Here is an 11,353-nt window from a genome sequence, read left to right as displayed (position 1 = left end):
GCAAGCAGTGTGGCCTTTCTTCCTGGTGGTATGTGTGCCTGTGCGGTTGGTGTGTGCTAACACGCAGACCTAAATGTGTTGGCCAGAAATCGACTTCAGGTGTCTTCTTCTATAGCCCTCCACTATATTTTTTGACAAGATCTCTCACTGGACCAGGAACTCACTGGGTTGACTGACCAACAAATCCCAGGGGCACACCTAACTTCATTCTTTACCCCTTTACTCCCCTAACAGCATAAGAGCTATAGGCATGTACCACAATTCCTGGCTTTTATGTGGGTGCCCAGGATCTAAACAAAGGTCCTCATAGAGTGAGCCAAAGCCTAAGGACCATTTTTATCTTATTCTGTTAATGTGTATGAGTTTCCTGCCTACATGTATGTCTGGTGCCTGCAAAGACCAGAAGGTATCAGATCCCCTGGAACTGTAGTTACAGATGATGTAGGTGAAAGGACTGAACCTGGGTCCTCTGGAAGAGCTGCCAGTTTTCTTAACTGCTGACTCACCTGGCCAGCCCCTAAAGATGTTTAACAGCAAATTTCACAGTAAATCTCTAAATAACTAGAAGACTAAAAAAGCAGGCCACTCTGTATTAAGAGTCTCACATTAACCAAACCTTTTTCTGTTCCAATTAACTCCTGCCCTAGGACAATGCTAACAGCCTTCCATTCCACCTTCATAACTGTTGGCTTCTTCAATTCTGTGATATACTGAAATATACTGCATAGTGTCAGAAACAAGAGATACCCTGTTTCAACAGAGTAGACCTCAAAGAGAAATAAAGAATCTTATTTCTTCAAAATCAGAAGTGCCAAAACTGGAAGTTTTCGACCAAGCTAGGCTCCTGCTTCAGTAAGAACATTGACCTGCCATTATAAACCCATGTGTACACTCTGAGATATACTTAAATTAAGAAATTGTGCCAGGCAGTGGCGGCATATGCCTTTAATCCCAGCACTTGGGAGGCAGAGGCAGCTGGATTTCCGAGTTAGAGGCCAGCCTGGTCTACAGAGTGAGTTCCAGGACAACCAGGCTACACAGAGAAACCCTGTTTGTTTCAATGGTCACCTTTTTACTTCATCAAATTCATTAAAAAAAAAAAAAAAAAGTACTATCAAAGAATTTACCTAAGCACCAGGAAGAGGGAATATAAAGTTAGAACCATAGTTCCACTTAAATATGAAAGACATACACAGCCTTTTATACTTGACATCTTGCCTATATAGAGAGTTACTAAGTACAGCAACTGATGAGTACGACAGCATTCCTAGGACTCTGGATATTCAACAGGAGGATCCCAAATTCAGAACATGCGTGGGCTATGTAAGGAGATCCAGCTAGGGAGTTGGTTCAGTGGCAGAGCACTTACCTACCACACAGAAAGCCCTGGGTTAGAGCCCCAGCACTGAAAGAATAAAACAAAATTTAAAAACAAAACAAAACAAAAAACATGCTCACCTTACCAGAACTAGGGAGACTGAAACAGGAGAATCACAAGTTCAACACTGCTCTAGGCTATAGAGTTCCAAGCTAGTCTGAGATATATAGAAAGTCTGAGGTTAACTTAAGCTACATAGTAAATCCATCTCAAAAAACAAAACAATTTATTTAACACTATGCAAAAACACATTGCTACACTGTAACATTACTTACATACATTTCAGTATCGTTATTAAGTATGTAACTTTTCAAACCACACCTGCACAAAGTTGATCACTAAAAGGATTTCTCTTTGGGGATGGTGGTGGCACAAACCTTTAATCCCAGCACTCAAAAAGCAATGATCTCTGAGTTGGAAACCAGTTTGATCTACGTTTACATGAGTTGCAAGCCAACCAGGACCACACAGTGAGACCTTGTTTCAAAAACAAAACAATAAAGAACAAAACAAAAACCCCCTCTCTCAGATAGATCAGCATATGAAAGTTAGATGTGATGTCTCTCATCTGTAATTCCAGCTCTCCTATGACAAGATAGGAGGTGGGTACAACAGAATTGGCCCAAAGTTCTAGTAGGCTACACAGTGTCATAAACATGAGAGACCCTGCTTCAACAAAGTGGAATTCAAAAGGCAAGAATTACACCTCTTCAAAGTGATTCTCTGATTTCCATACCATGAAATGCACATGCACGTGCCGCTACATTGTTCATGCAGACAGACAGGCAGGCACACACACACACACACACACACACACACACACACACACACACACACAGAGAGAAGTGACACTTAGCAAGCTGACAAAAATCCATGTCCACCCTTATTTTTACCTATATCCCACAGTCACCTACTTCTTGTTAGGAAGAAGCATCTCAGTTCCACACTAAATACAGACCTGGGTAGTGCAAAGCAGAACATACGATGCCCTTATTTAGAATGCCCTTGTCTTATTTTAGCATCAACTATGAATCTATCCATGGGTGATAATTTAGGCGGACTTTTCAAACCACGGTCTGAAAAACACCAATGGTCAGGTGTATACACTTGAAATCTATCTCTTTATCTTAATTTCTCTTCCTTGTAATATAAATGATGCAGTTGTTCTTTCTTCCTTGTCCCAAAACTTAATAATAGTCTCCAAAACAGCAATTCCCAAGCATTTCAGATTTGTGATACCCACAGTGTCTCAGTAATTTTCTTAGAGCAGCCCTATGCCAAAAAATAACATCAGTTCCACTTATTGGGTACTTGGAAACCATTTGAAAGGTAAATCTAGGGGCTGGAGAAATGCTCAGTGGTTCAGAGCCTTGCTCTTGCAGAGGACCTAGGTTTGATTCCCAGCACCCACATGGTGGCTCCCATCCGGAACTCTAGTTCCAGGAGATCTGATGCCTTCTCCTGACTCCAAGGGCCCCAGGCACACATGACTGCAAGTGAAAACAAGCAGGGCAAACACTCAGACACATAACAATCCTTTTTTTAAACTAAGTTGAATTTTTAATGGTTTTATTTTATATTTAAACAACCAGAAGTACCTACTGAGTATTATTATGAGGCACACAACAACTTACCAAGTGTTGGAATTAGAATGGACACTGGTTCTATCTTCTGTTCCATGAGGCCTTTCTTGACTAAGGAACAAGGCACTCTAAACTGAAGCTACAATATCAAATTAAAGCCTGCAAACAACTTTTTAGGAAAAAGATCAGAAAGTATTTAAACAAGGACAAATCAGTAGACTAGTTTCTAACTAAGAATGCATGGTACTGTTAAATCTGCCTCAATAAATGCTATATTCACATATTTAGTCCTTTCCATACCCCTAGTTAGTAGAGCAGAGGTCTGAAAGAGACAAAAGCGGATTCTAGGGGCCACTCATACAAGGAAAAAACAAAACTCGCATAAAGTAAATTTTTTTTTTAAATTTAGCATATGTGCACACTGGGTACTCTTTCTACACACATGCTAAAAAGCTCCAGTAGAGGTTAGAGGACAGCTTACAAGTGGTTCTTTCTTTCCACTATGTAGGTTTAGGGAGTCAAACTCAGATCATTAGGCCTGGCAACAAGTATCTTTACCCACTAAGCTATCCTGCCAGCAAAATTAAAACTTTCTTTTTTTGGTTTTGTATTTTTGCTTGTTTGTTTGTTTTTTGAGATGGGCTTTCTGTGTGTAGTCCTAGCTGTCCTGGAACTCACTCAGTAGACCAGGCTGGCCTCTGCCTCCCAAGTGCTAGGACTAAAGGTATGCACCACCACTGCCCGGCTTAATTAAAACTTTTTAAATGGCACAGAGCTGTTTCTTAGTAAAACTTATATACTTGATTATGACTGACACCCCATGCATTCCCAACCTAGCAAAAATTTAAACCTAGTTACAAATAATAAACATAAAAAATACTATTTATCGCTGGGTGGTGGTGGCGCAGGCCTTTAATCCCAGCACTTGGGAGGCAGAGGCAGGTGGATTTCTGAGTTCGAGGCCAGTCTGGTCTACAGGGTGAGTTCCAGGACAGCCAAGGCTATACAGAGAAACCCTGTCTCGAAAAAAAACCTAAAAAACAACAACAACAACAAAAAAAAACCTAAAAAATACTATGTATCTTTTACCTTCTATCTTTAAAAATCTTTAATTTGTAGTACTAGAATATTTGTAAGTATCTTGTTTATAAAAAAAAATTGTAACATTTCATTTGGCTCTTAGCCACTATCTTGGTCTACTGAAGAATGTGAGGTCCATGTAAATGAAACAAATTGTTCTATAACCTATATATTACATTGCTCAACACAAACCTTGGTCTTTCAACTCTTTCTAGTTTTCTTACCCTCAAAAGATTGAGTCAATCTTTTTTTTTAAAGATTTATTTATTTATTATATGTAAGTACACTGTAGCTGTCTTCAGACACACCAGAAGAGGGCATCAGATCTCATTATGGGTGGTTGTGAGCCACATGTGGTTGCTGGGATTTGAAATCATGACCTTTCGAAGAGCAGTCGGTGCTCTTCCCCACTGAGCCATCTCACCAGCCCCAGAGTAAATCTTATTAGCTGAACTATTGTAAGTTATGCCATAATCCAAGTTCTGAAAATCTCTTGCACAGTAAAACTTTCACCTTCAGAGAGACTTTTCATTTTCCACATGTCTTGAAATGTGTGACATTAATTAACAATTATTCTTAGATTTCTCCATGACAGAATCTATTATTATCAGTCCTCTTAGTAACTCTATTGATGGTAATGCTGTGGCTGAGCTAAATGACTCCTCTTAGTCCAACTTCTTTCCCACATTTCCTTAGCTAATGACCTAAGTTCAATGCTAGAAATATCAAACCTATCCTAATAACTTTTCTCTTTCAATACTAATACCAAGTAAGCATAATGATTAAAAATTAAGGGAATGCAAGCTTATCCACTATTCAAAATGCAATGGCACCCCCAAAAAATCTATGTCTGCCTCTTAACTTGGTCCAAATAAATTCTAAAAGCATTTCCCCTCAAGTTCTCACATTTTCTGACAAATTACTATTATTTTTAAAGTATCCTAAAATTGAGGGTATTACACTTCAAAGTGACTACTTCCTTCAAAAAGAATGTAAATATGATTTGATAATGAAATTAATATACTAGAAGCTTAATGTTTAAAGAAATTCTGCAAACCTCTTAACCTAAAGTAATTTAACTCCGATTTCATAGTTTAAAAAAACTAGCCTTTTATGGCCAGAGAGAGTCTAAGAAATGTGAGCCAGTAAAGAGATGCAGAGCCTGCAGTAGTGACAAATGCCTTTAATCCTAGCACTCCGAAGGCAGAGGCAGGAGGATTCCTAAGAGTTCCAAGCCAGCATGGTCTACAGGATTCCAGGTCAGTCTCAAAAGAAAAAGGATAAAGAAAGTATATGACCCCTGTACCAATAAGTGCTGTAAGATTAATAATACTTAATAACATTGTATATCACACATTTTCTCTACCGGTAATACTTTGAATGAGTTCACACTTGGGTCTTTCCTTAGCTATGTAAATACATCATATCGGAAATATAATTTTTATAGAGAACAAAAGAACAACTCTGCTTTCTTAGAAAGGTCACAGCTATCAAGCCTTGTACAATACCTAGTCCACCCTGGTCATCTACGCACAGATCAAAAGAAAAAAAGAAAAGAAAAGAAGACCTATTTGGAAATCGTTTCTTCTTCTGCCAGGGGCTGTAGGTAGACAAAGGCAATGTTCAGAGTACACAAATTAGCCTTCTCTTAGGGAAATAAAGTACCAGAAAAGGAGCGGAATGGATCCGGATTAATGGGGAGAGGGTTAGCGCTCAGCGTGTGAAGGCTGCAAGCAGCAAACACAGGCGCTGAGATGCTCCAGCAAAAGAACCACGACCAGCAGCAGCAGCAACAGCAGCAGCAGGAAGTTTCAATGGGGCCGGGCAGAGCATGCGCCCTGCACCCGCGCGGTGGCCTTATGTGGAAGGAGCACCACTTGCGAACACCAATAATAGACCAGCGGCACCAGAGAGAAACATGAGCAACAAGCACCTTCTTCAACTGTTTCCCCAGCCATCTGAGCCCCTCCTCCAGCCTACAGACTAACCACCCCACCCCAGCCAGCAAATGGAAGAGTGACTTCTTCCCTTAAGCCCAGTAGCCGAGATAGGGGGAAGGGATAGAGAAAAGTGGAGAGATGCTTTTCTATTATTTTGGGGGAGGTGGTGAGAAGAAAAACTATGGAGGAAGAGATATTAACCCTCTCCTCCCCAGAGCAGAGAAGCTGGGCCGATTTCATTTCCCCTTCCTACGCGAGAATAGGGGGGGAAGCCCCTTCCCTGGTCATAGGAGCAGATCTCCCAAGGAAGAGGAGTTTGGGGGGGCTAGACCAGCTCTCCAGGGGACGGGAAAAGGCAGGAGCCGACTCTCGAGGGGGAGTTCCCACCACGGGGAGAGTGGAGTGTCCGCGGGCCCCCGCCCACTCAGGTGGAGCGAGCAGAGGGGGCGCCAGGAGATGGGCCCAGCCTCCCGGGAGACGGTGGGGCGGATTGGTGGGAGGAGGGGAAGAGAAAAGCGCAAAGCTGGCCGGAACCTGCGCTCCCCTTCCCCCGCCACCTAAAGGAATAAGAACTGGAGGCAACACCGGCGCGGGGGACCCGGCCCCAGAGCGTTAGCCCGGCACAATACCCCGTCCTGGGCCCTAGCCCACACCCGACCCGCGACGCCCCCACCTCCGTCCCCGCGGGGCACAGTGGCCCTAGGGGGCCTCCGCCCCGCCTCCCCAGCACCCAGGAACCCCCCGGGCTACACGGAGTAGGGACTCCCCGGAGCCCAATCCCTGGAGAGGGCCGGCCGCAGAGCCCCAGAGTCTCTGCGGAGAGCCAAAGCGCGCCAGGGCCTCTTCCCGCCGGGCGTTCGGGCCGATCGCTTACCTTCTCCGTTGCCGATGTCTGGCGGCGGCGCCTGCAGCACCCGCTCCAGCTCTGGGAACGGCAACTCCGGCAGGTCCAGCAGCGGCCCGTAGCGTTCCAAGAAGGAGCAGACTACGGCGAAGTTGGGGCACGAACCCGGGCAGCCCGGAGGAGCCATCGCCGCTGCCGCTGCCGCCGCCGCCGCCGCCGCCGCCGCCGTCGCCATTTTGAACTAGAGGATGGAGGAGGAGGGGATGGGGGGGCGGGAGGAGTTGGGGGGCCGAGGAATGGCAAAGTAGCCCTACGAACGACAGGAGGCGCTCTCGAGTGGACGCCCTTGCGGACGCGAGCGTCTCGGGCCAGGCGCCGCGATCCCACAATACCACGCCGGCCCGGAGCAGTCGAGAACTGAGTTAGATTGGGGACAGAGAGGCACTCTGGGCCTTTCACTTTCCGCCCTCTTCCCGTCCCCTTCCCTCTACGACTCCTCTGCTCCGACTTCTCCCCTCCCACTTAGGGGTTGCTACTGCCTCGTGTGACAGGGGGAATGAAAACAAGGGAAGCGGGGCGGAGAGGCGGGCTGCCAGGATAGGGGCGGGACTTTCTGAGAACGATAGCCAATGGAGGAGGGGGGCGTGGCTTCAGGTGTGGACTAGCTGAAGGCTGGTTCCAGGCCTGGTAGCTAGCTGAACGGCCGTGGCTCAGAATCTCTCGGCTAGCTGCAGGGAAAGGTAAAGCGAGGAGCCGACTGGAGGAGCACCCGAGAACAGAAGCGCTGCGTGAGTTTTCTGCGGGATCCGGGAACGGAGACGACCAGGATTGAAAGAGAGGGAGTTCAAGAGAGACACTAAGATACAGAAAAAGAGAATGGCAGGGGGCAACGCCACTGTGGGAAGAGGTTAGGAAAAGGAAATGTGCGAAAGGTGCGGTTGTGGCTTGGCGAGGGACCATGTCTCTCAGATGGTTTGCAGGAGGGGTGTTGCCCTCTACTGAGTGTTGTGTGACAAAACTTTTCCTGGGGAGACGGTAAACGCATTTCGCCCCAGATAGGGCTCCCACTGACAAACCAAAGTACAGATAACACCAAAGTCCAACTTGGCGAACCAATAGGTTTTATTTGTACAGAAGTATGGATAAGGGATTACTTACAGAAGCAGGAATGACTCAAAGACAGAACCCAGAACCCAACCCAGCATGGGTGACAGACTATAAAAACTGGGAGCCTCAAGCATACCGCACAGCCTGCAGGCAGCTCAGTAGGTTGGCTTGTCCTTTCCAAGAGACTCTGGTCTGAACCTCTTCCAGGCAGCTCAGCTGGCTTCTGCTTCTTTTAGACAGCTGGTCCGATCTCAGTCTTCTTTGCAGTGCAGCTTGTCTGAGAGGCCTTTTTTGCAGCTCAGCTTCCTTTAGTCTAAGAAAGAGTTATCAACTTCTATTGTTTACTCTGACAGAGAGGGACTTAGTGAATCTGGTTAGTTTCAGGAACTTCCTGAAGCTGTTTTGAGTTGTTTTACTGTCCTGTTTATAAAGAGCTTCCTTGCCAGATGGAAACTGTTACACAACATTGAAGAATCTCAGAGTCCCAGAGCTCTGCTAGTGCACCAGGGCCTGAGGTACTCTGTGGATCGCTAATCAGGAATTATCCCTGCTGGGTGACAGAATCTGAGAAACCACTCTCTACTGGGGAACTAAGATGCGAAGACTCTGGGCTCAGCTCAGGCTCTGAGGTGACCAGGGTCTAGAATGAGCTAGGATTCTACTTAGAGAGCTGGTAGTTGGCTGCACAGCAGTAAACTTATTAGGAAGCAGAGTTCTACTCCATTCAAGAGTTGGATGTAGCCGGGCAGTGATGGCAGCGCATGCCTTTAATCCTAGCACTTGGGAGGCAGAGGCAGGGGGATTTCTGAGTTCCAGGCCAGCCTGGTCTACAGAGTGAGTTCCAGGACAGCCAGGGCTACACAAAGAAACTCTGTCTCGAAAAACAAACAAACAAACAAACAAACAAAGAGTTGGATGTAGCATTCTCTCAGAAAGAATCCCAAAATGGGGAAAGTCATCAACAATGTATAATAGAGTGTGCAGCAACTTAGGAAACAATATACTGTACGCACAGGAGCCAGAAGTTTGGATTGAACCAGACTTGAGTACTATCCCTAATTATTTTATAACCTTCTGAAATTTCTTCATTACTTTGAACTTTAGTATTGTGAGATAATATCTACAGTAAAGTGGTTAGTATAATTTTCTGCTACATTGTATTACTTTGAAATATTCCTTCTTGTCCTGGCAGGTGGCAGAGGCAGGAAGAACTCTGCGTTCAGGCCAGTAAGGGATATAAAGTAAGACTGTTTCAAAGAATCAAAATCTTCCTTTTTTTCCCTTAAGAATTCAGGATCTACCTGTCTCTATTTTTTGTTGTTGTGGTTGTTTTTATATTATTTATTTAATGTATATGAGTGCACTGTAGCTGTCTTCAGACACACCAGAAGAGGGCATGGATTCCATTACAGATGGTTGTGAGCCACCATGTGGTTTCTGAGAATTTAACTCAGGACCTCTGGAAGAGCAGTCATCTTAATCACTCTTAATCACTGAGCCATCTCTCCAGCCCTCAAATTGTTCTTGTTATAAAAAAAATATTATAATTTAGATTGAATCCAGCTATATTTAGCCTACAATTTATTACATTATGCCAAAATTTTAAGAATGTATTTAAAACTTACATATCTACTTCCTAAAACTAATCTAAAGCAACACATATTCTAAATCAGATTAAATAGGAAAATGTGTGACTAAAGAAAGATTTTTTTTTGTTTTGTTTTGTTTTTTTGTTTTGTTTTGTTTTTCAAGACAGGGTTTCTCTGTGTAGTCCTGGCTGTCCTAGAGCTCAGTCTGTAGACCAGGCTGGCCTCGAACTCAGAAATTCACCTGCCTCTGCCTCCCAAGTGCTGGGATTAAAGGAGTGTGTCACCACCGCCCAGCGGAAAGATTTTTTTTTTAATGGGCAAATAATTATGCCAGGAACATGGGCATTGGCTTCACAGATAAACATTAAAGTATGTTATGTGTTTCCAGGTAAGAAGAGGGAAAACCATAATGGTCTATATCATTTTCATTAACAAAGAAACTCATTTTTCAAGAGGAAAGAAATTCTCTGAAAGTTATTACCTAGAATTATGATTCTTTTAAGATATTATCTGTGTGTATGCAGACATTTGCACTATTTGCCTGAATGTCACAACTTTGTTGAATCACTTCTGTTCTACCTTTTATGTGTGCTCCAGGGAATGAACTCAAGTAGCCAGGCTTCCTTTTTAAGCACCTTTTCTTACTGACCATCTTAATGGTCTTTAAAATAAATTTTGTCTTCAGATTTATTTTTTTCTTAATTAATATATATGTCTGTGTGCCCACCAGAGTTTACTATGTGCACTGCATGTATATAGGTGCCCTTGGAGGCAAGAAAGCACCAATCCCCTAGAATTGGTGTTACAGATGTGGGTACTGGGAACTGAACCCTGGGTCATCTACAAAAGCAATAAGCAGTAACTGCTGAGCCATCTCTCTAGGTCTAGAATAATGAGTCCTTTTATTTTATTATTTTCACACAGGGTCCCATGTATTCCATTCTGTCCTCCAACTTCCTATGTAGCTAAGGACGGCCTTAAAACTTCTGATCTTCCTGCCTAAACCTTCCAAGTATTTGTATTACTGATGTGTGCCACAATAACCAGTTTGTTTGTTTGTATGTATTTTAAATGATCTGTGTGCATGTGTACGTGTGTGTGTAATCCAGAAGAGAGAGCATCAGATCCCCTGTAAGCAACTGGATTTGGGTGCTAGGAACCATAGGTTCTCTGGAAGAAGACCAAGCATGCTTAGCCACTTAGCCATCTATTATTCAGCCACTGGAATAATGATTGTTTGTTTGTTTGTTTGTTTTTCAAGACAGGGTTTCTCTGTGTAACTCTGGCTGTCCTGGAACTCTGTAGACTAGGCTGGCCTTGAACTCAGAAATCTGCCTGCCTCTGCCTCCCAAGTGCTGGGACTAAAGGCGTGCGCCCACCACTGCCCGGTGGAGTAATGATTCTTAATATGATAAACAAATCCTCAAATCAAAAATTCCATTAATCCCAGCACTTGGGAGGCAGAGATTGGTAGGTCCCTCTGAGTGCAAGGCCAGCCAGGTAATTCTAGGGCAGCCAAGGCTATGTAGAGAGACCTTCTCTCTCTGAGAGAGGGTGGAGGAAGGAAATTATAATACTACTGAGAATGATACTCTCTATGTTATATATATTTTACTACAAATAAGGGTTTGAGTTTTTGTTTGTTTGTTTGTTTAAGTTTCTAGGAAAATATGGTTGTAGCAAGATGTGATGACACAGGCTTTTCATCCTAGGACCAAAAAGCAGAAGCAGGCAGTCTCAGGGTTTAAGGCTAGCCAAAACTACATAGTAATGCTGTCTCAAATAGGAGAGAGACAGTACAGCTGAAGATGGCTTACAGTTAAGAGAACTCT

The 11,353-nt window shown here is 43.9% G+C and overlaps 2 protein-coding genes across 5 annotated transcripts in view; one reads left to right on the top strand and one right to left on the bottom strand.

Annotated features, from left to right (window-relative positions):
• Nucleotides 1-7,229, bottom strand: part of Rsf1 (remodeling and spacing factor 1) — a 124,632-nt gene extending 117,403 nt beyond the window's left edge. The window contains exon 1 of the mRNA XM_031387423.1: nt 6,856-7,229. Within this exon, the coding sequence (XP_031243283.1) occupies nt 6,856-7,060 (205 nt within the window). The 5' untranslated portion in view covers nt 7,061-7,229. The remainder of the gene's footprint in view (nt 1-6,855) is intronic.
• A 9-nt stretch (nt 7,230-7,238) lies between these two features.
• Aamdc (adipogenesis associated Mth938 domain containing) overlaps nt 7,239-11,353 on the top strand; it is a 34,080-nt gene continuing 29,965 nt past the window's right edge. The window contains exon 1 of one of the 4 annotated variants that reach the window (XM_031387427.1): nt 7,239-7,613. The gene's annotated coding sequence lies outside the window, so the exon portion shown is untranslated. The remainder of the gene's footprint in view (nt 7,614-11,353) is intronic. The other 3 variants (XM_031387425.1, XM_031387428.1, XM_031387426.1) reach the window with 3 other exon arrangements.

The sequence above is a fragment of the Mastomys coucha genome, unplaced genomic scaffold, assembly GCF_008632895.1.
Source record: "Mastomys coucha isolate ucsf_1 unplaced genomic scaffold, UCSF_Mcou_1 pScaffold21, whole genome shotgun sequence".
Classification (NCBI taxonomy): domain Eukaryota; kingdom Metazoa; phylum Chordata; class Mammalia; order Rodentia; family Muridae; genus Mastomys; species Mastomys coucha.
This window is presented reverse-complemented; position numbering and strand designations above follow the sequence as displayed.